General features: G+C 52.6%; 1 protein-coding gene across 1 annotated transcript; it reads right to left on the bottom strand.

Annotated features, from left to right (window-relative positions):
- Positions 1-10,138: 10,138 nt before the first annotated feature.
- On the bottom strand, positions 10,139-13,995 carry LOC136000277 (olfactory receptor 14J1-like; the record flags this gene model as incomplete). The annotated part of the gene is made up of 3 exons (XM_065654055.1): positions 10,139-10,266; positions 10,456-10,579; positions 13,543-13,995. Coding segments are annotated over 3 exons (705 nt in total), but the record flags the coding sequence as incomplete, so codon positions are not given.
- Positions 13,996-25,073: the final 11,078 nt, after the last annotated feature.

Here is a 25,073-nt window from a genome sequence, read left to right as displayed (position 1 = left end):
AACAGCTGTTCTGGAAAAGGAGGGAAGGGTGAGCAGGAAAGGAAATCGAAGAAATACTGCTTTATTGCTCTTTATTATGGAAATGCTCTCTGTTTGGCTATTCCTGAAATCTCTCTAATCATCCACACCAGACTTGAAGCATTTAGGAAAATGATGCACAGAGCCTTGCCATGTAAGGGCATTTTAGATGTTAATGAGCCCTCTGCTGCCATGATCCTGAAGTGCAGCTACTGAAAGGATGAACAAGGCTCTAATGAAGTGAAAGGCCAAAGCAAAACTCAAGGTTCTGAGCGTGCTTCGGACCCCATGAAGGGCCATCACTGACAAAGCTGCAAAGGAAACAACCAGTCGAGGTCCCTGTCCCTGGGGGCTGGTGAGGGAAAGACTTGAAGACACTGGTTACAGGTGATGAAGGCAATGTGGAGGTGGTTCTGATGCCATGTCAGCCCTTGATGCTTGTTTATCACCAGAATGACTGAGCCCTGACCCCTGGGACGTGGCATATTTTTCTCAAATGTTTTTCAAGGCTTTGCCTGTGGTCAGTGTGAGTGTTTGGTGTTTTGGGGGTGGGTTTTATGTCAAGTGCTGTTGCTCTAACTGCAAGGCTCTGGTTTTCTGTGGAGCTGGAAATGCCTGTGAGTTCCTTACAACTCCTCCAGCTTCTTTCATGCACATGGCAATAGTCACCAATCACCTCAATGTCCCCGTCCCAAACTTGCTTGAATCCTCTATTTGTATCTGTACCCCATCATGCCAGGAAGTTCATGCATCCACCAGGTTCATGGATGATTCCTGAGGACCATCCAAGTGTGGGGAGTGTAAGAGAGGAGCAAAGCAAGGTCAGCTCATGGGTCATGCCTGAGCACAGCCACCCCCAGCAGCAGCCATTCCCCATCTCCCAGGCACAGCCATGCCCACAGCATGCAAATGTCACTGGCATATATGATTAGTCCAAGAGAAGGCTGCCTTCTTTCCATAACCACCTGAAAATCTTCCTCCTGTTCCCCCTCCACCCACAAACATCAACCACGTTCCACTTGCGGGGTATAACATGGTTTTAAGGATTTGCTGAATTCATCAGCCACCACCCTTTTCTACCTCACATCCCCTGACCCTCCCACACCTACACATGGCCGCTCACTGCTGCTCAGGGCCTCTCACTATTAAGAAGAGGCCTTGAGCTTCTTGGTTCTTCCTGGTGCTTATTATCATCTGCCTCACTCCCTCCAGAGCTCATGGTGAGGTTTCTTGTCCATAACAGCACCTTTATGACCATGTTTTACTAAATGGGTGTCTTTTTGTGAGCATTTGTGCAGAAAGAGTAGTCACAGGAAAGCACCAAATACATGAAAACTGATGCTGAGTGAAATGCCATGAAGACCTGAGGAGTTACCCCCATTACTGTGTCTTTCCTGGAAGGAGTCTGTCCCGAGAAGGGCATCTGGCTTCTGCCACTCCCTGGAGAGGCACATGAGCAGTGTCCATGCACCTGGGGAGGAAAAGGGTGATTTTTGCCAGACCACCCTTCTTCTGAACCACTTAGATATGTACTTATGGATGGGGTGTCATGCCTTATACTTGAAATACCTATTGGATTGGCACTGCCAGTGGGGCTACCACAGATGCAGACTGCTGTGTTACAGATATTTATATGTAGGCAGATGAACCCTTTTTTATTTTTTTAATTAATATTTTTAATATTGACACTCTTAGAGAAATTATACAAACACTTCAATGATTATTGATGCCTTTTACCACGATTATCCACAGAAGGCCCACCAGCTTTGCATCTCAAGAAATGGGATGCCAGAGCACAAGGGAAGCATGGCTTGGGCTCTGTCCTGGCATCTGGAAACTGAAATGTGCGCCCATCTCCCAACACCTGCCCTGCTCAGTGAAGGGTGTGAGAAACTCTGAAGTCACAGCCATGACAGGTATCTTATGTCTAACTGCAGACAGTGTTGTCCTGCCAGCTCAGGATTGGAGCTTCCATCCCTGAAGGTATTGAAAAGATGTGTAGACATGGCGCTTAGGGGTATGGTGTAATGGGTGGACTTGGCAGTGTCGTATTTACGATTGGACTTTATGACCTTAAGGGTCTTTTCCAACCTAAATTATGATTTGAGTCAAAACCATTTCAATTCCCATCACCCCCAGCTTCCCCTGAGGTCGGCTGTTGTGTGGCACACCTGTCCTGGCTCTCCAGGCAGGTTGGGCACTGGTTTGGTGCCTGCATGGGAAGTTTTCCCCTTCCTGGGGTAAAAGACCTTCAATGAGAGACAGCTGTAGAGATTTGGGTTGCAGAGATTTGAAGCAGTCCTTACAAAGTCTGAGCAGGCTCAGTTTTGGAGCCATCAAAAAATAGAGACAATCTCAAGGATATTTTTGAAAAGTGGTACAATCACTAATAAGAATAACAGGGAATTTGTTATTCTTGATGATGATGATGATGATAATGAACAAAATTTTTTTGATTTCATTCCCAACAGTCATTCTTGCTTCTCAAAAGAGCTGCTATGTCTCAGTAGCTTATCTCTTGCATGGAGTTCTTTTTAAGAGCTTTTTCTCTCACTTCTACTATTATTATCATTTAAAAAGTATATCTTTGGACAGAATTGCCCTGAAATCACCCCTTTCATACTTTTCCCCCTTTTTTTCTGGTGTGAGGGGAGGTGACATAGGGCAGTTTTATTTCTTTTTTAGCCAAAGAAGGCCAAGGAACAGATCTCAGGTCAGTGCAAAGGCAGAAAGGAAGCCAGAATGTTTATGTGGTGTGCACTGACACACACCGTCACCTGCATTTCCAGTCTCTGAAGTCCCAACAGTGCAGCAGAGACTGGAGTTCTGATCTCACTTCATCTGCCCATTGTAACACATGTAAAATGAAACTACCCCAGCCAAAAGTTGCTTTTGATTCTCTTCACAGCCTGAAGCACCACATGGGTCAGGAGACAAGCCAGGATACCCAACGAGGACTCACATGCTCTGCACTTAAATTTCAGGTGTTCCCGAGAATCTCAGCAGACAAGTCGTGCCGATTCCTGGGTGCAAGGAGCTGGTCAAGAGCCTCGTCTCCATTTCTGTAACGAAGGCTTTGCTGCCTGGCTGGTGTGCAGACTCTGTACATGGATGCTGACACCTGTTGAGCAACCTGCTCTGAAAGGATAAACAAGTTGGGCATGAGGACAGCAAAAAAGAAGAACCTGGGTGGGGGCAAATGAAAAGGGATGCACAAGATGTGGTCAGGGCTGTTTGGGGGCACTTGTAAAACAGCCGTGGACCTCATGTGAATTATTCCTGTGGTCAGAGAGAACCTGAGAGCTGTCCCTAAATTGAAAACATGAAGGGGATGAAAGGACAGCGTCATTCAGGCTGGATGGGACCTCGGGAGGTGTCTTGAAAAACCTCCTGCTCAAAGCAGGTTTGGACCAGATTACTCAGGGCTCTATCCAAACACATCTTGGTCACTTTCTGGGACAGAGTGGATGTGCAATCCTAGGAAACAGCTTCCAGTGCTTGACTGTCCTCATGACTGGAAAGTTTCTCCCTTTCTATAGCACCTTTCCAAGCCCAACCATCCAGAATGGTTTTTACCCATCTACTTGCACACTGACACAGATCATAATAGCCTGCCTTGGACACAAGAATATTGTGGGGGATGATGCTGAATGCCTTGCTGACTTCCAGGTAACAGACCACCACTGCTCTCCCCATGTCCAGCAACCCTGTCCTTTCCTCACAGAAAGCAAAGAGGATGGACAGGCACAACCTGCCCTGGGTAAACCCCGTTAACTTCTCTTTCAGACACCCAGAAATGGGGTCCCAGTGGACATGTTCTGGGGCACAGCCCTTAGTTCCCCTGCTCACCCATTGGCCATTTTTGAGAAGTGCACACAATGTGTGAGAGCTGCCAGTGGTCAGGGAGTCCCCCCAGTCTCCATGAGCTTTCCAAGAAGGTGGAGAGTGGCCTCACTGTGACATGGTCCTGCTGTCTCAGCTCCTGGGATGCTGCCCCTCCTGTCCCATAGACTGGAAAGGATTGTGTTAGTTCCATGGACCCCTGACTTGATCCCCATCCACTGCTGGTTGTTCTGCCTCCAGTGACAGAGGCCTGGGAGACCTTGCTGGTGAAGATGGAGGACCAGAGACACAGAGAATATCACTTCTTTCACTTATTAAATCAATGAGTGGCCACAAGGTGTCTTTGTTTCTCCTTTAACTGTTCCTGCAGTAGTAACAACTCATTATAGGGCCCTTGAATTGCCTTACAGGTCTAGACTGAGTTTTGATCTGGACTGTTGCTGTGCTTGGAGGCTGCTGTGCTTAAAGACCAGATGAACTAACTTCTGCCACCCTGCCTTGGCAGTTTATTCCATCTGTGTCACAGCTCTGTCTGCAACACTGACAGCTCCAGCTCCCCCAGTCAGGTCCCTGGCTGAGGACATTGCCTCACATCTGGGCTGAACCACCCCAGCTGTGGCACCAGGAAACCTCTGAGTCGCCCCATGGAAACCTGGTACCAAGTGTCCAAGAGCCCATGTGTGCAAAGGCTTTGCTTCAGAGCAGAGACATGAGATGGCCAACAGATTGCTGAATGTCTCTCTAGACCTAGGAGTATAAACCCAGAATATAATGCCTAAATTCATTCCGGGGAAAATATTCCTCCCCCAATTTGGAAAAATTAGATCCTTTGCTGTAACATTCCTGGTGTCCTGCCTAATGATGGGACAAGAAAAGGTGATTCTCATACCAATTTACTTTTTAATACAAAGAACACAATGATGGCAAGAAGTGTCACTGCTGAAGAGAGAGAATCAACATCACTGATTACTTGACGTTGTTTCAAAGGATGTGCCCCTGGAGCCCCAGGGACAGCTGGAGGGAGCCCAGAGGGGACAGAGAAAGGGACATCATGGGCTGCTGCTGTGCTGCTGAGCTGGGCTGGGCTCCTGGGACAGAGGGAGCTCATGGCAAGCGGCAGCGCTGCAGAGAGACAGCTCTGCCCAGGAGCAGCTCCTCTGCAAAGCGCAGCAGGGCTGAGGGCTCTGCCTGCAGCACCGAGGGCAGAGGAGCCAGGGAGAGAGGGGAAACGCAGTCTGGGGTGGGAGGATGCTGAGAGCTCACTGGGGGAGAAATCTTCACAGTGCTTAACACAGTAAGTCTCTGGGTGCAGGGTGGTGCAGATGAGGATCCTGCAATTATCTCGCAGAGCTGGCATGTCCCATGGCTGGTGTGGAGGAGAAGGATCTGCTCCTCAGCAGGGATTCCCTGGACGGACAGGGCACGACAGTTGCCTTCTCCCAGTTGCAGGGGGTGAAGCTGGGTGAGCACCCAGGGATGCCCAGGGCTGTCCTGCAGAGCAGGGTCCCTGCAGGGACTCTGCTGCCTGCCAGGGTCAGCGCTCAGCCTGCCCGGAGAGATCCCAACAACACTGAGGGAGAAGCTGTTGGGGGAAGGAGCGACTCCCGGCAGATCAGGGTCCTTCTGCTGTTGAGAGGGAGCTGCGTGGGTCAGGTCAGCTCACAGCTCCAGCTCAACCCCAGGACATTTGCAGATGTTCCTTCTGAAGGACACTGAGGAAGCATTTATCTCATAGGGATGATTATAAGGTTTGAGTTTTTTCCACTCTTGGTTATCTGGGTGGGCAATGGGACATGGGAATTTATTTCTCTGCCCTGGAGAAGGTGCTGAGACCCCAGTTCTCTTTAGGACTTGTCAGAGCTGCTCCTGAGCCCCTCCACACACAGAGCTGCCCCTGGGCAGTGGGCGGTGCCAGGAGCTGTGAGCAGGGCAGAGCTGAGCATGGGAGATGGGGTATGTGACACTGACAGGGAGCAGATTCAGGGGCAGAGAAACAGCTCCCAGCAGGGACAGCTCCATGCAGCAGAGACATGGGCAGGGAGAGGGAGCTGGGACCAGAAATGCTGGGGAGGGGATTCAGGAAGCCGCCTGCCCTCCCCTGCAGTGCAGACGCATTTCCCAGTGCAACCCCCTGGTCTCCTCCCCTCCCCAGCAGAGCCTCTGCCCCAAAGCCATGGGGTCCAGGTAACGAGTCTCCACCTCAGCAGCTGGACCTCCAGGTGAAGGGTTTCTGGAACGTGGTACACAAAAGAGGTGCTAAAAGTACTTGCTCTACAGTGTCATCATGTGAGTGGCAGCAGCACAGCCAGGTAAGGAGAAGGTTTCACATCATGCCCGTCTGCCTTTCTGGCCTTGCTTTATTTTTCAGGAGCACTGCAGTGTTCTTCCCTGTTTCTCCACCTGTCCCTGGTGCTCTGACGTTCTGGACTTGGGGTGGGAATGTGGGTCCATTTCAGTTCTGACACCAACCCAGGGGGTCTTGCCCCAGAGGTGCATTCATGGAAATTAGGTGCCCAAGCTGCATTTTAAGCTGTGATGACCCATGTTTGTCATTTGGTGGAAAAGGAGAATTAGCTGACACATGCCTCCATCAGGGATGAGGTTTTTCATGAGAAATGGCATGTTTATTTTGCTCATAGAAGTCTCCCCTAACTTGTCACTGTCTCCTCCTCCTTGCACAGGTCCTCATGTTCACAGGCAGAGCAAATGTCCAAGAGCAGCTCCATCACCCAGTTCCTCCTCCTGGCGTTCACAGACACACGGGAGCTGCAGCTCTTGCACTTCTGGCTCTTCCTGGGCATCTACCTGGCTGCCCTCCTGGGCAACGGCCTCATCATCACCACCATAGCCTGTGACCAGCACCTCCACACCCCCATGTACTTCTTCCTGCTCAACCTCTCCCTGCTGGACCTGGGTTCCATCTCCACCACTGTCCCCACATCCATGGCCAACTCTCTGTGAGATACCAGGGTCATTTCCTATGCAGGATGTGCTGCCCAGGTCTTCTTTGTATATTTCTTATTTGGTGCAGAATATTTTCTTCTCACCATCATGTCCTATGACCGCTACGTTGCCATCTGCAAACCCCTGCACTACAGGACTCTCCTGGGCAGCAGAGCTTGTGTCCACATGGCAGCAGCTGCCTGGGCCACTGGGTTTCTCAATGCTCTGCTGCACACGGCCAATACATTTTCACTGCCACTGTGCAAGGGCAATGCCCTGGACCAGTTCTTCTGTGAAATGCCCCAGATCCTCAAGCTCTCCTGCTCAGACTTCTACCTCAGGGAACTTGGGCTTATTGTGGTTACTGTCTGTTTAGGATTTGGGTGTTTTGTGTTCATTGTGCTGTCCTATATGCAGATCTTGAGGGCCGTGCTGAGGATCCCCTCTGAGCAGGGACGGCACAAAGCCTTTTCCACGTGCCTCCCTCACCTGGCCGTGGTCTCCCTGTTTGTCAGCACTGTCATGTTTGCCTACCTGAAGCCCCCCTCCATCTCCTCCCCCATCCTGGATCTGGTGGTGTCTGTTCTGTACTCAGTGGTGCCTCCAGCAGTGAATCCCCTCATCTACAGCATGAGGAACCAGGAGCTCAGGGATGCCCTGAGGAAACTGATGGCTGGATTCTTTTCAAAGTCATTAAACTTCCCATCTTCTGCATATCACTCATGACGTAACTCATGACAGGTCCAGCCTATCTTTTTTTTAAATTTTGTATTTGGAGATGATTGTTTGGAGTTGGGGGAAGGCTTGTTTGGTTTTGCTTTTTTAACTATGATAATATTGCCCACAAAGAAATGTTATTACTCGTTCCACTTCTCATTCTCTGTTCACCTTTATAGTTTGAGTCATAGACTTTGTAAATGAGAAGTCGTGCTCTCTGTGTATTTAAAAAAAATAAATGACCCTGCAGTGAACAGTTTGTCTGAGATCTTTCCTCTGCAACCTTTGTGAAGGTCAATACAAGCTGTCTGTGGGCAAAGATGGAGGAAACAGTCCCAGCAGAGCAGCTCTGCCAGGGAGCACCAGCCTTGTTCTTTCCAGAGTCCTTCTCTTTCCACTTCCCCACTCTCCTTCTCAGCCCTTGTGCTGCTGCAAGGCCTGAGGGCTCCCAGGGCTTGGTCACAGTCGAACTGTGTGTCGGTCCTGTGACCAGGACAGGCAATGGGCACTTCTGTGACAGAGCTGGCCTCAGAACAGCATCTCCTGCAGCAAGGGGATCTCCTTAGCACAGTGCCTGAAGGTTTAGATCTTCTTCCAGAGTTGTTTTAAAGAACATGCCTAAGGAATAGACTCTCAAGGGGCTCATTGTTTGGCTTGTTTCTCTGTGGGCTCAGTGTGATGGGATCAGGGTCCCAGTGTGGCTTTCGAGGGACTTCGGGCTGGTTGTTCAGCAGTTGCTTGTTGGTGGCCAGCACCCACGCACATGGTGAATAAGGCAGGGTCCCTCTGAGCACCCTCCGTGGCCACCCAAGAGTTTGTGTGGGACGCGGTCAGTGGCAGTGACCACCATCAGCTGGGGCTGCCTCCCAGTCTGACCAGTACGGCCCTGCAGAGTCACCACAGCCCGGGCACCACAGCCCACTTGATCTACAGAGCAAAACCCCCAGCTCGGGGGCTGTGGGGAGCGTGGGGACAGGGTGCAGGAATGGCAGCCAGGCCAGTGCAGGTGTGCTCTCCCTAGGGAAAGGCTTTGTGGGGAGATGGGATGTCCCAGGAGAAGAGCAGGACACAGTGTGTGTGCAAGAGAGACATGGAAAGAGTCTGTCATGCTGCCGGGTGCCAGCTTGGGGCTGTTGCCTCTTGCAGCCACCATTTTGATCATTGTCCTCTCACCAGGTCTCAGAGAGCTTGTTCTTCCCCCCATGGAAGGACACCGAATGACTAGGTCAGAAATCCAGGTTTGCACTGAGGGTAGATGTGAGCATGCACATCCTGTGCGGGGGCAGATGTACCCTAATAAGCACAAATGCCATCAGCTGTTCCTGTGGGTGCCATGGAGGCCTGTGGGACAGTGTATTGAGGTCACTTCATGTTGAGTAACTTCCCCAAGAAACCACCGGCATGCAGCACTGGGATGTGCTTCCTTGAACCGAGGTCCCTGTGTCCTCCCTGGAGACCTGCTACAGCTCCAGCACCCAGACCCACTTGCTGCCCAGTTTTGTGGCTGACAACGGCACCATCTCTGCTCACAGATGTGTTAGGACTATTTTCTGCAGCTCTTGCATATGCTGAGCGTTTGCATTTCAGAACCATTTCTCCCCTCCCTGTTCACATGGGCATCCCATGAATGCATCACTGCTTTCTACCCCTGTGTAGACAGGCACAAGGCCTTCCCCACCAGCTCCTCTCACCGGTGCCAGTTTTCTACAGCACCCTCATCCTTGACTGTGGGATGCACAGAATAGCCCTCCCAAGACAGTTTGATAAAGCCTTTTTTCTACACTACACCCACATCCCTGCTCAATCCCCTCATCCAGAGCTTAAGGACCAGAAAGGTTGGGCACTGAGCAAAATGCTCAGGAAAGCTTTGAGGTGCACAGAGAGCCCATCAACATATTGACAAGCTGCTCTCTTCTTAACAAGCCCAGAAGACCTGGAGAGCATTTGCTGTGTCCCAGAAACTCGCCTGGAAGGTTGGGTAATGGAGAAAATTTTTGGTGTGGGAAGGGGCAGACAGGTGCTGGTGGAACTGGCTGGTGTGACCGTGAGACATCTCTCAAACACCTCAGAAAAGACATGGCTCTCAGGGAGGTTGCATAGTGCTCTGAGAAAGAAAATATCAAAAAGGACTTATCATAGCATCATAGAATAATTGTGGTTGGAAGAGATCCTTAAAATCATTGAGTCCAACCATAATCTAAATCTGGCACTAAACCATGTCCCTAAGAGCCTCATCTGTCTGTCTTTTAAACACGTCCAGGGATGGTGACTCCACCACCTCACTGGGCGGTCTGTTCTGTTGCTTCAAAATCCTTTCTGTGAAAAAATGTTTCCTAACATCCAATCGCAACCTTCCCTGGCACAAATTGAGGCCATTTCTTCTTGTCCTCTCACTTGGTACTTGGGAGAAGAGACCAACACCCTCCATACTACAACCTCCTTTCAGAGAGCTGTAGAGAGTGATAAGGTCTCTCCTCAGCCTTCTTTTCTCCAGACTGAATTCCCCAAGGTCCTTCAGCTGCTCCTTGTAAGACTTGTGCTCCAGCCCCTTCACCACCCTTGTCACCCTCCCCTGATCTCTCTCCAGCACCTCGATGTCTTCCTTGTCATGAGAGGCCTAAAACTGACCACAGTACAAGGGGATGATCTCTTCTCTAGTCCTGCTGGCCACACTGTTCCTGATACAAGCCGGGATGCTGGTGGACTTTTTGGCCACCTGGGCACACGCTGGCTCAGGTTCAGCTGCTGTCAATGAACACCACCAGGTCCTTTTGTGCCAGGCAGCTTTCTAGTCACTCTTCCCCAAGCCTGTAGTGCTGCCTGGGTTGTTCTGACCCAAGTGCAGGACCCAGCACTTGGCCTTGTTAAGCCTCCTACAATTGGCCTCAGCCCAACAATCCAGCTCATCTAGATCCCTCTGTATGGCCATCCCACCCTCCAGCAGATCAACACTCCAGAACAATTTGTCGTCATCTACGAACTTACTGAGGGTGGACTCGATCACCTCATCCACATCATCGATAAAGAGGTTAAACAGAACTGGCCCCAGTACCAAGCCCTGGGGAACACCACTCGTGACCGGCCACCCACTGGATTTGTCTCCATTCACCACAACACTTTGGGCCTGGCCAAAGCATCCTTGTATTCCTCTTAAGCCTCCCGTCACTCCTTCCAAAGGTTATAAATTCTCTTTTTATTCCTAAACTGCAGACACAACTGTCTGTTCAGCCAGGCCGGCCTACTTCCCCACTGGTTCGCCGTCCGGCACACGGGGACAGCTGCTCCTGCGCCTCTGAGATCAGCTTCTTGAAGAGAGACCAGCTTCCTGGACACCTTTGTCCTTCAGAACTGCCTCCCAAGGGACTCTGCCAACCAGCCTTCTGAACAGGTCAAAGTCTGCCCTTCGGAAATCCAAAGTAGCAGTTCAGCTGACCACCCTCCTGCAGTCCAACTCCTGTCCCTGCACTGCACACCCCACAGTTCACCCCGTGTGTCTGAGGACGGTGTCCAGTCTCTTCTTGAACACTGTCAGGTTGGGGCTGTGACACCTCCCTGGGGAGCCTGTTCCGTGTCCAGCACCTCTGGGTGAAGAACCTTTTCCTCATGTCCAACTCACCCTCCCCTGGCACATTGTCCTGCCATTCCCTTGGGTTCTGTCACTGGTCACCAGAGAGAAGAGATCAGTACCTACCTTTCCTTCTCCCCTTGTGAGGAAGCTCTAGCCACCATGAGGTCTCCTTTTAGTGTTTTCTTCAGCTCTGATGGTCAGAAACCCCTTGGTTTGCTTTCTGAAGCAGAAAGGAGAAGCCACGACCTCCAGGCAATGGGAAGGGGGATCCTGTCCCTCACACACGGCTCAGGGCTGTTCCTGGGACCGTGGGATGTGGGTGTGCAAGGCCGAGGGAAGGACAACGCTGGTACAACACCTTCCAGCTTCCCCATGGGGCTGCAAGGGGGCAACGAGGCCCCAGTGCCATGAGGACAACATGTCTTCTCCTGGGCCTCAGTGGTAGAGACAACTGCCATGGCCAAGGGGACAAAGACCTGGGTTCTGTTGGTCCCTTCCAGCCTCACCAGCGCCCTTTGCCATCTCCATCACAGGCTGTTCTACACAGTCCTACACCTGCCCCTCTTTCCCTGCAGGCTGCACACACCCATCTGCTTCCCCACCTGCTCTCACCCCAGCATTTCTGTCCCTTCCCTGATGTGTCTGCACCCTCACTGGCTGCTCTTTGGAACACAAACCATGGGCTGATCCAGCTCCCTCTGGGTGACCTCTTGCACCACAGCACTGCCCTTCCAGTGACATTTCTTCCTCCTGATAGCCTGTCCTCACCTTTCAAGTTGCACTTTCTGGCTTTTTTTTTCTCTTTCCTGCTTCTTCCCACTAACAAGGAAAGCTCAACCATCTCAGAAACTGCTCTTCATGCAGGAAACCCAACCCGTTAGGATTTTTGAAGGTCTTTTACCTGACCGGAGAGAAGTAACCTCACCATGATCTTCTAAATCCCAGGACTGCTGCTGGCCTTTCAGCTTCTCTGATAGACACGACCATGTTCCTGCTGCTGTTCCATCATATACTCAGGTGGGATGGACATGACAACCCATCCCCAAGGCCTCTTACTTGGTAGGGCTTGTGGCTACTTTGGCAGAGGTTCTTTCCCAGCCGTGTTCCTTCTGCTGGGCTGTCACCTCCAGAGACAGAACTGACCCCACAGTCCCCTTCACAGCCACACGCTGCTTACTGGATTATGAGTTACCGAGACACAATTGACCTCATATACCACACCCATCCATCTCCCTCCTTAGCACCCAAGACCTGACCAAGACTGAAGCGTGTTCTACACAGTGCTACACGTGCCCCTCTTTTCCTGCAGGCTGTAGACACCCATCACGCTTCCTCTCCTTGTTCAAATTTGTCAAATATATTTCCTACTAACAATGTGAGTGAAAAGCACTCCTCACTCATGTTCATTTCACCTCTCGTACATGATGTGCGTGCTCACATCTCATCTGTACAACACAAACTCGGACTGTTGAACTACTCATTCAGTGTCCATCCATGGAGGGAAGAACAACCTCTGTGAGCTGGGGAGAGAGGCCAGGGCTGGAAATGGAGGTTATGAGGGGCCAGTCCATGATGATGCCCTGGGGCAGCTTCCGCGGGGTGTCCAGTGCACAGGGACACAGCCCAGCCCCTGCTCTGCTGGTCCTGCAGGTCTCTGGCAGGAGGCCTGGCTGTGAGAGGACACTGCTGTGTGCCCAGCCCCGCACACACACACTGTTTAGCTGAACCCTGGTGTTTGTATCTGTGGGCCACTTCCTTGGGAATGTTTTTGAGAGAAGGTTTGGAAGAAGACCTAAACAATCATGCCCTGCCTATAGGAGATCACCTTTCTTTCTGGAAAGGCTGTTGTGAGGCCAGCTCTGTCACACAAGTGCCCATTGCCTGTCCCTGCCTGCGCTCACAGGACTGACACACAGCAGGACGGTGACCAGGCTGCCAGAGCACTCAGGCCTTGCACCAACACAAGGGATGAGAAGGAGAGTGTGGGAGTGGAACGAGAACAGCTCTGGAAGGCCAAGCGCTGCTGCTCCCTGGCAGTGCTGCCAGGTTGGACTCTTTTCCCCTCCTCCCATGCACACAGGAACTGTCCCTGCAGCTCCAAAAGGCCTTGCAGGAAGGATATATATTGAAAAACAAGTCACTACAGGACCCTTTATTTTGTTTAAATACACACAGATCATGGCTCCTCATTTACACAACCAGTGGTTATAAAAGAAAAGAAGAAAGTAATTTAGAAAGGGGATGACAATGTTATCACAATAAAAAAACCCATCAATAACAACAGAAAATAGAGATGAGAGGCTGGGCCTGTAAGTAGTTACATTAAAACTGCTATGTAGAAGGAGATGGAGAGTTTATTGCTTCAGAAAACACTTAGATATGAGTTTCCACAGGGCATCCTTGAGCTCCTGGTTCCTCATGCTGTAGATGAGGGGGTTCACTGCTGGAGGCACCACTGAGTACAGAACAGACACCACCAGGTCCAGGGATGGGGAGGAGATGGAGGGGGGCTTCAGGTAGGCAAACATGGCAGTGCTGACAAACAAGGAGACCACGGTCAGGTGAGGGAGGCACGTGGAAAAGGCTTTGTGCCGTCCCTGCTCAGAGGCGATCCTCAGCACGGCCCTCAAGATCTGCATATAGGACACCACAATGAACACAAAACACCCAAATCCTAAACAGACACAAACCACAATAAGCCCAGCTTCCCTGAAGTAGGACTGTGAGCAGGAGAGCTTGAGGATCTGGGGCATTTCACAGAAGAACTGGTCCAGGGCATTGCCCTTGCACAGTGGCAGTGAAAATGTATTGGCCGTGTGCAGCAGAGCATTGAGAAACCCAGTGGCCCAGGCAGCTGCTGCCATGTGGACACAAGCTCTGCTGCCCAGGAGGGTCCCATAGTGCAGGGGTTTGCAGATGGCAACATAGCGGTCGTAGGACATGATGGTGAGAAGAAAATACTCTGCACCAAACAAGAAAAATACACAGAAGACCTGGGCAGCACATCCTGCAAAGGAAATGACCCTGGTATCCCACAGAGAGTTTGCCATGGATTTGGGGACAGTGATGGAGATGGAGCCCAGGTCAAGGAGGCCGAGGTTGAGGAGGAAGAAGTACATGGGGGTGTGGAGGTGCTGGTCACAGGCTATGGTGGTGATGATGAGGCCGTTGCCCAGGAGGGCAGCCAGGTAGATGCCCAGGAAGAGCCAGAAGTGCAAGAGCTGCAGCTCCCGTGTGTCTGTGAATGCCAGGAGGAGGAACTGGGTGATGGAGCTGCTGTTGGACATTTGCTGCTGATGAGCGTGGGGCACTGTTACAGGAGCAAAAGAAAGTCACAATTTAGGAGAAACTTCTCTGAGCAAAATCACATACCCCCTCCCCCCGCTCCACACTCCTTGTCCTTTTCCAGACCTTCCTTCGGGTCCGTGGCTGAGTCCTGGGTGGTGCTGGCTGGAGGTGCCGTGAGGAGCAGGGCCTGTGCCCGCTGGCTGCCCAGGAGTCAGCCCTGCTCTGCAGCAGGGGTCATGGAATGGGGGAACAGGGTCCAGTCCTGGGGTTCAGCTGTGTCAGATGGACCCGTTCCCGGTGCAGAAGGGACTGTCAGCATCTGCTCTCCTAGTGATAATGAACCAGGACGGAACAAGGCAGTTTGAGAGGCTTCTTTTTTGCAGCTTCCTGCAACTCCCCTGGAGAGTGTTGTTGGGTGTCAGAAACTCTCAGCATTTCTGCTGCACTCAGGGAGAACAGAGCGAGTCCTGCGAGACCAGAGGATGTCTTTGGGTCAGTGCAGAGTGAAGGCAGCTGGTCTGTCCCTCTGTCTTGCTCCAGCTGCCCTTTCTGAGATGGAGGCTGATCACACTGGCATGTTACCCTGAAAAGCCACTGGGCACTGCTGAGAGCAGAGGGACCCACCTCAGACCATGACATGTCCCACCCTTTCCTCAGCTCTCAGCACCCCACTTCTATCCCAAGACACACACAGCTCATTTCACAAACCGAACTGCATTTCTTCCATCATAGCATCTCTGCACTTCTGCATGGGGAATTCAGATAATGCTCATTCCCCTGCCCCACAGACTGCATTGCCCACAGCCCCACAGGTCAGAGCAAAGCTGGGACACGTGTTCCCATGGACACACCTGCAGGAAAGGACCCACAAGATCAGGCTGTGACTGTGCAGCTGAAACTCCCATCCCCAGAGAGCCCGACAGCAAGAACAAGATCACAACAACAGTGACCCAGAGAAAGAAGGAAAATGCGGTGAGGGTGGGTGTGAGAGAGGCCGGGGCAGAGGCAGCCGGGCACTCAGACAGCGTCACCCTTCCCCAGCTGTGCAGCCACCTCCCACACACCAGCATTGCCGGGCAGCTGCTCTCAGCCCCTGTGCTCTGCAGAGGGAACTGGAGCTCTGGCTGCACAGGAGCTGCTTCATGCCTTGGAGCCCCCGGCCCTGAGGGCAGAGGCTTTGCTGGGTGGGAGAGGAGGCGAGGGGGCTGCTCACAGGAGGGATCTGCACTGCAGAGGATCGTAGGGAGTTTTCTGTGTTCCCCCTCCCATAACAATGCCAGTTTTATTTTCCTCTCATTTCTGATCATTTCCCTGCTGCCTGGAGATTCTCCCCCTGGGAGGTGTTTCCCTGTCCATGTCTCTTCCCTGTCAGTGCTCACAGACCATGCCACCCTCTGTGCCCTCACCCTGGCCCTACAGATCCTGCCTGTTCACAGGGCACTGCCTGGGGGCATCTTCCTGTTTGCAGGTTGGAAAACAGGACAGGTCAGACTAAGGCTGACGGGTTCAGCAGATGTGATGCTGGTGCTGTGCACAGGCAGAGCAGCAGCTGAAGGGATGTTGTGAGGCTTCTGGCAGATGTACTGATCATTCAAAGTTGCAGCTCAGGAGTCACAGTGACTTGTTTAAGCACGAGAGCTCATTTTCATTTTAACCTTTCCTGCACCCCCCAATCCTCGGGATAGGAAACTGAAAAGACAGGCTCAGGAAAGCTCCCTATCTGTCTGCTAATCCTTGCATTGATCTTCTGCTTGAGGCATCCACTTGGAAAAATCCTGGGGGTGATCTGGAGCTGTGAGCAGCTCTGATCCACACAGCACCCCCTTAACAGCAGAAGCACCTTTCCTGCCCTGATAGGGGTCATCCCTTCCCCCCACAGCTTCTCCCCACAGCACTTTGGGGATCTCCCCGGGCAGTGCTGACCCTGGCAGGTGGCAGAGTCCCTGTCCCAGCACAGCCCTGGGGTGCAGGGACCCTGCTCTGCAGGACAGCCCTGGGCACCCTTGCCTGCTCACCCAGCTACACAGCTGTTCAAAATTGCCTGATAACAGCCCCCTCCTTACAGATCCCTCAAGCTGTGCCTGTGCTAACTTGAGGAGATGCCTCCAGGAGCTACAGCTGCATTGCCCTGCACCCAGAGACTTACCATGGCAAGGCTGCAAAGATTTCTCCTCCAGTGAGCTCTCAGTCATCCTCCCAGTCCTGACCACCTTTCATCTCTCTCTGCCTTGCTCGTCTCCCTGAGACCCCCAGGCAGAGCCCTCAGCCCTGCTGCGCTTTGCAGAGGAGCTGCTCCTGGGCAGAGCTGTCTCTCTGCAGCGCTGCCGCTTGCCATGAGCTCCCTCTGTCCCAGGAGCCCAGCCCAGCTCAGCAGCACAGGAGCAGCCCAAGGCACTTTAATGACCCCTCTGGTGGGTTTGGTGCTGAGGCCATGAACTTCAGACCCTGGATGAAGCTGAAGAAACCTCTCAAGAAGTCCAAGCGGATTCAAACTCCAAAGTTTCTTGTAATGTTAATGGGTCCCACTGAGGAACACTACTGAGGAAATGACCCCAGGGTCTGGTTAGAGAAGAAAACTGGAGGCAGAGATGACAGGTCAGGACAAGCAATGTGAAGGTCTCTCTGATGCTGAGTAAACCTGGATGTGTTTCATTAACCAAAGGGCCAAGCCCTGACCCCCAACCCTGGGAAGGCAGATCCTGTCCCTCCCACATTGCCCAGGGCCCTTCCTGGGACAGTGTGATGTGGGGCTGTGCAAGGCCAAGGGTAGGACTATGGTCCGACACCTCCCAGGTTCCTGGCTGGGGACAAGGAGGCCATGAGGCCCCTGTGCTGTAAGGATGAGGTGTCTCCTCACAGGCATCAGAGCTGGAGACAACAGCCACAGCTAAAGGGAGAAGCAGCTCATGTCTGTTGGGGGCTTTCAGCCTCTTTACATCCCTTGATCATCTCCACGACAGCCTGTCCTATGCTGTGGCATCACCTGCACCTCTTTCCCTGCAGGCTGGAGACATCCCCCCTGCTGCCCCACCTTGCTCTTGTCTGAGCATCTTCCTTCCTTTGCTGATCTCTCTCCATCCTTCCCAGCTGTTCCTTGAAGCACAAAGCCTTGGGCTGATGCAGACTCCCTCTGGGTGACCTGCTGCACCACAGCACTGTCCTTCCACTCACATTCCTTCCTGCTTATGTCCGGCCTGGACCTCCCCAGCTGCACTGTGTGCCATTATTTCTTTCTCGTACTGTTTCCCACTATGAAGAAAACCTCCACCATCTCTGAAACCACCCTTCCAGCACTCTCAGGCTACTCCTACACTGCTGCAGCCTCCCCAGCGCTGCTGGGCCAGAGCAGCCCAGGTCCCTCAGCATCCCACACCATGTGCACAAGGTCCTGAACCCTGCCTTGGCACAGCCCTACACTCTCCAGTTCCTCCCTGCTTCTCCAAACTGGGAAGCCGCACAATGACACACACCCATGTGTGTGGGGTCACACCAGTGCTGAACCGAATGGGATGAGAACTCCAGGTGTCTGGGTCCCCACGCTCCTCCTCATGCAGCCCCGTGTGCAGCTGCCTTGTTCATGGTGAGCGTGCAGCACGGGCTTGTGTGGCGGCCCTTGTAGTGCCCAGGCCCTTCTCCTCAGGGTCACTGCTCAGCGTGTCAGGTCCTTTTCTCTCCTGATGGATGGGGTTATTCTCCTGCCCCGATACAGAACTGGCCACTTCTCCTTTTAAAACTTCAGAGATTCCTGATGGGGGAACCCCAAATTTCTCAAGGTCTGGACTCTCCCTGGACTGCTGCAGCCGCAGTCCCTCAATTCCAGCCAGGCCAGGGACTGCTCGCCTGTGGAGCCCCTGGTGCCCCCTAAAGGAAAGGGGGCTCCTGACATCCAGGACTCTCCTGAGGCCAGGAAAAGGCCAGTAAAATGGCAGTAGTAGCAGGGTTCCATCAAGAGTTTATTCAAGAAAAAGGAAATAATTTCCAATTTCCCTAGCACAGTCTTTCGGTGCTGCTCTTCTCTTCCTTATGCTGGTGCCTCTCCCTGACTGCTGTGTCCCAGTTTCGGTGGCACCAGATTGTTGGGGACTGGTCGTGTGCCCCCACAGCCCCAGGGCTTTGTCATTGGTGCCCTCACTCACAAGGGAAAACCCATCTTGTCACTCCCCACATAAAGGAGCTCCATACATCCAAGCAACTTCTTCACTCTGAGGGAATCCTACTGCTGATCCTTCCAGCCTGTCTCTCCTGAAAAGCCTGTACCCACCCAGTGCAGCACCCCAAGCTGTGTGACTTGTCCCACCACACCTTGGCGGTGACTCCATGGGTGTCAAACAGCACAGGCTGCAGCTTGTCCTGGCTGTGCCCTTGGCTGAGGGCATCAGTGCACAGTTGGGCTGTGGCACCTCAGCTGTAGCACCCGGCCAAGCTCTGAGAGTTCTCGGGAAATCTGGTGGGTATCAAGAATCCAGGTCCCCATGTGTGCAAAGGTTTGACTTCAGAGCAGAGCAATGTCACAGGGGTTGGCAGATGGAAAGTTAGGGCTGAAATTGGGCAACAGGAGAGTGAGCAAGCCCTGCTGTCCCCAAGGCCAGAGAGAAACAGGGCTGGGAATGACAGACCTGGAAGGAAACGTGTGTTTTGTCAGTGGCGTCTCTGCTGCCCCTGAGGTATTTGGGCAGACGTGTCACTGATCTCTAGGAATGACAAGGTGCTGCTGACAGGCCCAACGTGACAATGGTTTGTCTGTTCCTTGATTATGTTATCAAGGAGTTGAGAACAGGTTTGGTGAAAAGAAAAAAAGGAGATTTGGAAGTGTTGCTATATGCATGGATACCGCGGTGTGAAGTGCTTCCTCTTCATGGGCTGCCCTACATCTCCTGGATAGAGAAGGGACAGATCTTGCGATGCTTCAGAGGTGGGAATGAGTTTCTTGCACAAAGACACCGAATCTGTCTGCAATGCTGTCTGGGGTGTCTGTCCCACACTCACTGTGGATGGGGATGGCTGCCCTGGACAGGACCATCGCTGTCCCTGCCCAATGCATGTAGGGGTGTGTGAGAGCCTTGGCACCTCACGTAACACTGCAGGCCTGTAACTGGCATTAAAGGGAATAACCTCCCTGAATTTGATTTGTCAATCGATTTATAGAATAATTTCAGCTGGAAGAGACCTTCAGGATCATCAAGTCCAACCATAACCCAACTCTAGCACTAAACCATGTCCCTAAGAAACCCAACTAAATGTCTTCTAAACACCTCCAGGAATGGTGACTCCACCACTGCCCTGGGCAGCCTGTTCCACTGCTTCACAACTTTTTCCATGAAGAAATGTCTCCTAAGAGCCAATCTGAACCTTCCCTGGCACAACTTGAGACCATTTCCTCTTGTCCTATCACTTGCTGCTTGGGAGAAGAGACCAACACCCTCCGTGCTACAATCTCCTTTCAGGTAGTTGTAGAGACCGATAAGGTCTCCCCTCAGTCTCTTTTTTTCCAAGCTAAACAGCCTCATGTCCCTCAGCTGCTCCTCATAAGACTTGTGATCCAGGCCTGTCACGGTCCATTCGGTGATGGACTCGTGATGCTTCATTTACCTTGATCTTGAAGTGCAAAATTAAGGCAATGAAAATGCCAAGGGGTTGTAATTCAATCATCAATGTTTCTTTATTTATTTTGCCCATAAAGCGGCACGTGATAGAGAGAGTGGAGAAAAAGGAAAGGAAAGAAAGGGGGGAAAAAAAGGGTTGGCTACCACTACGAGATCCAAAAGCGTCCCTATGGTCTCGGGTGTCGTGAGAAGAGTCCTGCCAGTTCTTCGTCGTGATCCGTGATCCTTTGGTGGGGAGAGCTCAACGATGTCCCGTCGGGAATCGTCTTTTATGCTTCTTCACCCTGCTTCGCTCCCATGGATTGAGGCCAATCTCTGCCTTTGTTTCGCAATCCAGGCTTAACTGCGCAGGCCTGAAGAGTCCCCGCTTCGCTTGCCAGAACCCGTCTGTGCCTGCATCGCCTCGGTTTAGGGGTCTCTTGCTGGTCCATTGGGTGACCTCAAGACCTTCGTCAAGCCTCTGCCCATGCTCTTCTTCATTGGCCTTAGTAGCAGGGAGGATGTGGGGGCAAGTTTGGCTGAGGCAGCAGGTGAAAATCCATCTTCTGGACAGCAGCTATAGTCCCCAGGTGGGAGAGACCTGTAGAACACAATTCCTTTTAGGAGGTGGGGGCAAGTCTGGCTGCGGCAGCAGGTGGAATCCATACAGCAGCCATTGTTACCTGTAGCCCCCGGGTTGGAGAGACCTGTACAACACAATTTTTTTCGTCAGGCCTCTCTCCAAGTCATTGTCCAATTCTTTCTATCAGGACATCTGTTCTCCAAGTCCCTGATGGTGATGTTCAGGCAAATACTGTTCTTCGGACTGACTCTTTCACCTTCCAATCCCTGATTTCTGTGATTCTGTGAGATGGAGAGGCCAGGAGAGGGAGATGTGAGGAGATGGATGGATGAGGAGATAGAGACACCAAGAGAGAAAGGGTTGGGTAGGTAGTGGGTGAGGAGATGGGGATGGACAGATGGATGGAGACACGAGGAGATGGAGACACCAGGAGATGGAGATGGAGGGGCGAGGAGGTGGGTGAGAAGATGGGGATGGACAGATGGACAGATGAGGGTGGAGACACCAGGAGATGAAGAATGAGGGTCAGGTGGGTGGTGGGATGAGGAGATGGAGGGATGGCCATGTGGAGGGACGGACGGATGGACAGATGGATGATGGACAAGTAGACACTGGCCAAACAGATGCCCCCTGATGGGCCCTCCACCCACTCACACGTCTTGTTGGGCAACACCAACTTCCTGGTGGCCCCAAAATGGATCCAGATGAACTTCCCTGGGAGAGCAGCAGTGGCCACTGCCCCTGGCAGGCCCCGCCCACAGACCCCGCCCACAGGCCCAACCCCTCCACTCACCAATCAGGAGGAGTTGACGGGAGATGTTGAGATCTTGGGTTTTCCATCCTCCAGATGAGGTTGGATGAAGTTTGGGATGTGTTTGAGGGTCTCAGTTGGGATTCAACACCCTCCAGGTGGGACAAAGTTGGAGAGATCTTGGAGTCTCGGGGTTCAACGTCATCAGCGTGAGGTGTGACAACACTGGGGGAGATGGTTCAGGTCTTGGGTTCTCCATGCTCCCAGGTGAAGAGGGATGAAGTTGAGGAGATGTTTGCGGATCTTGGTTGCGGTTCAACATCCTGCAGGTGGGACAACACTGGGGAAGATGTTGGGGGTCTTGGGGTTCTCCACCCTCTAGATGAGGTGGGACAAAGTTGGAGAGATGTTTGGGGTCTTGGTTGGGGTTCAACATCCTCCATATGATGTGGGGTGAAGTTGGGGAGATAGTTGGGGTCTTGGGGTTCTCCACCCTCTAGATGAGGTGGGACAAAGTTGGAGAGGTGTTTGGGGTCTTGGGTTCTCTATTCCCCAGGTGGGACAACACTGGGGGGAGATGTTGGGTCTCAGCTGGAGTTCAACCTCCTCCGGGTGAGGTGGGGTGAAATTGGGGGAGATGTTTGGTCTTGGGGTCCAACATCCTCTAGATGAGGTGCGGTGAAGTTAGGGAGACGGTTGGGGTTGAACATCCCCAGGTGAGGATGGGGTATGTTTGGGGAGAATTTTTGAGGTCTTGGAGTTCAACACTCTCCACATAAGGTGGGATGAAGTTGGGGGAGATGTTGAAGTCTTGGTTCTGGTTGGCCCAAGGGGTCCAGGCATGGGACATCTGGGCCTGGGTGGCCCAGTGGAGCTGGAGATGGGACGTCTAGGCCTGGGTGTCCCAAAGTGTCCAGGGATGGGGCGTTTTAGGTCTTGGTGGCCCAAAGTGTCCAGGCATGGGACATCCTGGCCTGGGTGGTCCATGGGTTGGGGCATTTAAGGTCTTGGTGGCTCAAGGGAGCTGAAGATGGGACATCTTGAGTCCAGAGAAGGGACGTCTTTGGTCTTGGTGTCCCCAAAGTGTCCAGAGATGGGACATCTTGGGTCTTGGTGGTCTAAGGGGTCCCAGGATAGTACATTTTCTGTATTGGCGGCCCAAAGTGTCCAGAGATGGGACATTTTATGTCCCGATGACCTAAGGGTTTCAGGGATGGGACATCTTGCACTGAGTGGCCCAAGGTATCCAGGGATGGAAAATTTTGGCTCTTGATGGCCTAAGGGTGCTGCAGATGGGACATTTTGAGTCCAGAGATGGCACATCCTTGGTCTTGGTGGAGCAAGGGGGCTGGAGATTGGGCATTCTGCATCTTGGTGGCCCAAAGTGTCCGGCAATGGGCAATCTTCGGTGCAAGGATAGGACATCTTGGCCTGGGAGCTCTGGGGCTCCAAGGGTTTGGACATCCTGGGTCTTGGTGGCCCAGAGAGTCCAGGGATGGGACATTTTGGGTCCAGAGATGGGACATCTTCACTCCAGGAATGGGACATCTTCGTCTCGGTGGCCCAAAGTGTCCAGGGATGGGACATCCTGGGTCTTAGTGGCCCAAGGGGTCCAGTGATGGGACGTCTTGGTCTTGGTGGACCAAGATGACTGGAGATGGTACATCCGGGTCTTGGTGGCCCAAAGTGTTCAGGAATGGGACATCTTGGCCTGGGTGGTCCAATGGGCCCAAGGGTTGGGACATTGTAGGTCTTGGTGGCCCAAGATGCCTGGCGATGGGACATTTTGGGTCATGGTGGCTTAAAAGTTCCAGATATGGGACATCCTGCATCTTGGTGGCCCAAAGTGTCCAGGGTGGGATATTTTGGGTCCAGAGATGGGACATCTTGGATCCAGGGATAGCACATCTTGGTCTCAGTGGCCCAAAGTTTCCAGGGATGGGACATCGGAGGTCTGAGATGGGGCATCCTGGCTCACAGTGGCGGCACATCTTGGCCTGGGTAGTCCAAGGGGTCCAAGGGTTGGGACATTTAACATCTTGGTGGCCCGGGATGGCTGGAAATGGGACATCTTGGGTCCAGAGGTGGGACATTCTGGGTCTTGGTGTCCCCAAAGTGTCCAGGGATGGGACATTCTAGGTCTTGGTGGCCGAAGGGGTCCAGGGATGGACATCCTGCTCTGAGTAGCCCAGGGGATACAGGGATGGGAAATTTTGGCTCTTGATGGCCCATGGGGGCTGGAGATGGGACAATTTGGGTCCAGGGATGAGATATCCTGGATCTGGGTGGCCCAAGTGGTCCAGGGATGGGACATCCTGATCTTGGTGACCTCATAGTTTTCAGGGATGGGACATCTTGGTCTTGGTCACCTAAGGGATCCAGGGATGGGAAATTTTGCCTCCTAATGGCCTCGCAGAGTCCAGGGATGGGACATCTTATTGGCCTAAGGGTTCCAGGGATGGGACATCAGGGGTCTGGTTGGCCCAAGGTGACTGGAGATGGGACATCTTGGGTCCAGAGATGACACATCTTGGTCTTGGTGTTCCAGAGTGTCCAGAGATAAGACATCTTGGTCTTGGTGGCCCAAAGTGTCCAGGGATGGGACATTTTAGGTCTTCGTGGCCTAAGGATCCAGAGATAGGACATCCTTTGTCTTGGTGGCCCAAAGTTTCCAGGGATGGGACATCTTGGCCTGGGTAGCCCAAGGGGGCTGGAGATGGGACATCTTGGGTCCCGGGATGGGACATCCTGCATCTTGGTGGCCCAAAGTCTCCAGGCATGAGACATCTTGGATCCAGGGATGGGACATTTTAGGTCTTGGTGGCCCAAAGTGTCCAGGGATGGGACATCTTGATCTTAGTGGCCCAAGGTTGCTGGAGATGGGACATCTTAGGACTTGGTGTCCCCGAAGTTTCCAAAGATGGGTCATCCTGGGTCTTGATGGTTTCATGGGGTCCAGAGGTGGGATATCTGGGCCTGGGTGGCCTAAAGTGTCTAGAGATGGGACATCTTGGATCCAGGGATGGGACATTTTAGGTCTTGGTGGCCCAAAGTGTCCAGGGATGGGACATCTTGATCTTAGTGGCCCAAGGTTGCTGGAGATGGGACATCTTAGGACTTGGTGTCCCCGAAGTTTCCAAAGATGGGTCATCCTGGGTCTTGATGGTTTCATGGGGTCCAGAGGTGGGATATCTGGGCCTGGGTGGCCTAAAGTGTCTAGAGATGGGACATCTTGGATCCAGGGATGGGACATTTTAGGTCTTGGTCTCAAAGTCTCCAGGGATGGGATATCTGGGTTCTGGCATGGGATATTCTGGCTCTTGGTGGCCCAAGGGGTCCAGGGATGTGACATTTTAGATCTTGGTGCCCTAATGGGTCCAGGGACAGGAAATTTTATCCTGCGTGGCCCAAGGTATCCAGAGATGGGAAATTTTGGCTCTTATTGGCCTCACAGTTTCAGGGATGGGACATAGCGGCAGAGAGAGCGGTTCCGGTAGCAGTGCCGGCTACGGCAGCATGTCCGGCTGCGGCGACATCTTTTCTTTCACCAGGACCAGGTCACAGTGGAGTGGCCACCACAGTGGAGGATGCAGCTCTGCAACCCCTGCCCCGCTTTTAAAGGGGTGCCTGGGCAGGGCCCTTTGTGACATCACCAGTGACATCACAATGCCCCACTGTGGCAGTTGCACATCCCCCTGAGATCCAGAGCCTTCAATAGGGCAGTTGATGGCTCCTTCGCACCTTTTGTGCTCCACTGTGCCTGTCCCCAGGTACACACCA

Source organism: Caloenas nicobarica, chromosome 32 (genome assembly GCF_036013445.1).
Source record: "Caloenas nicobarica isolate bCalNic1 chromosome 32, bCalNic1.hap1, whole genome shotgun sequence".
In the NCBI taxonomy this organism is placed as follows: domain Eukaryota; kingdom Metazoa; phylum Chordata; class Aves; order Columbiformes; family Columbidae; genus Caloenas; species Caloenas nicobarica.
This window is presented reverse-complemented; position numbering and strand designations above follow the sequence as displayed.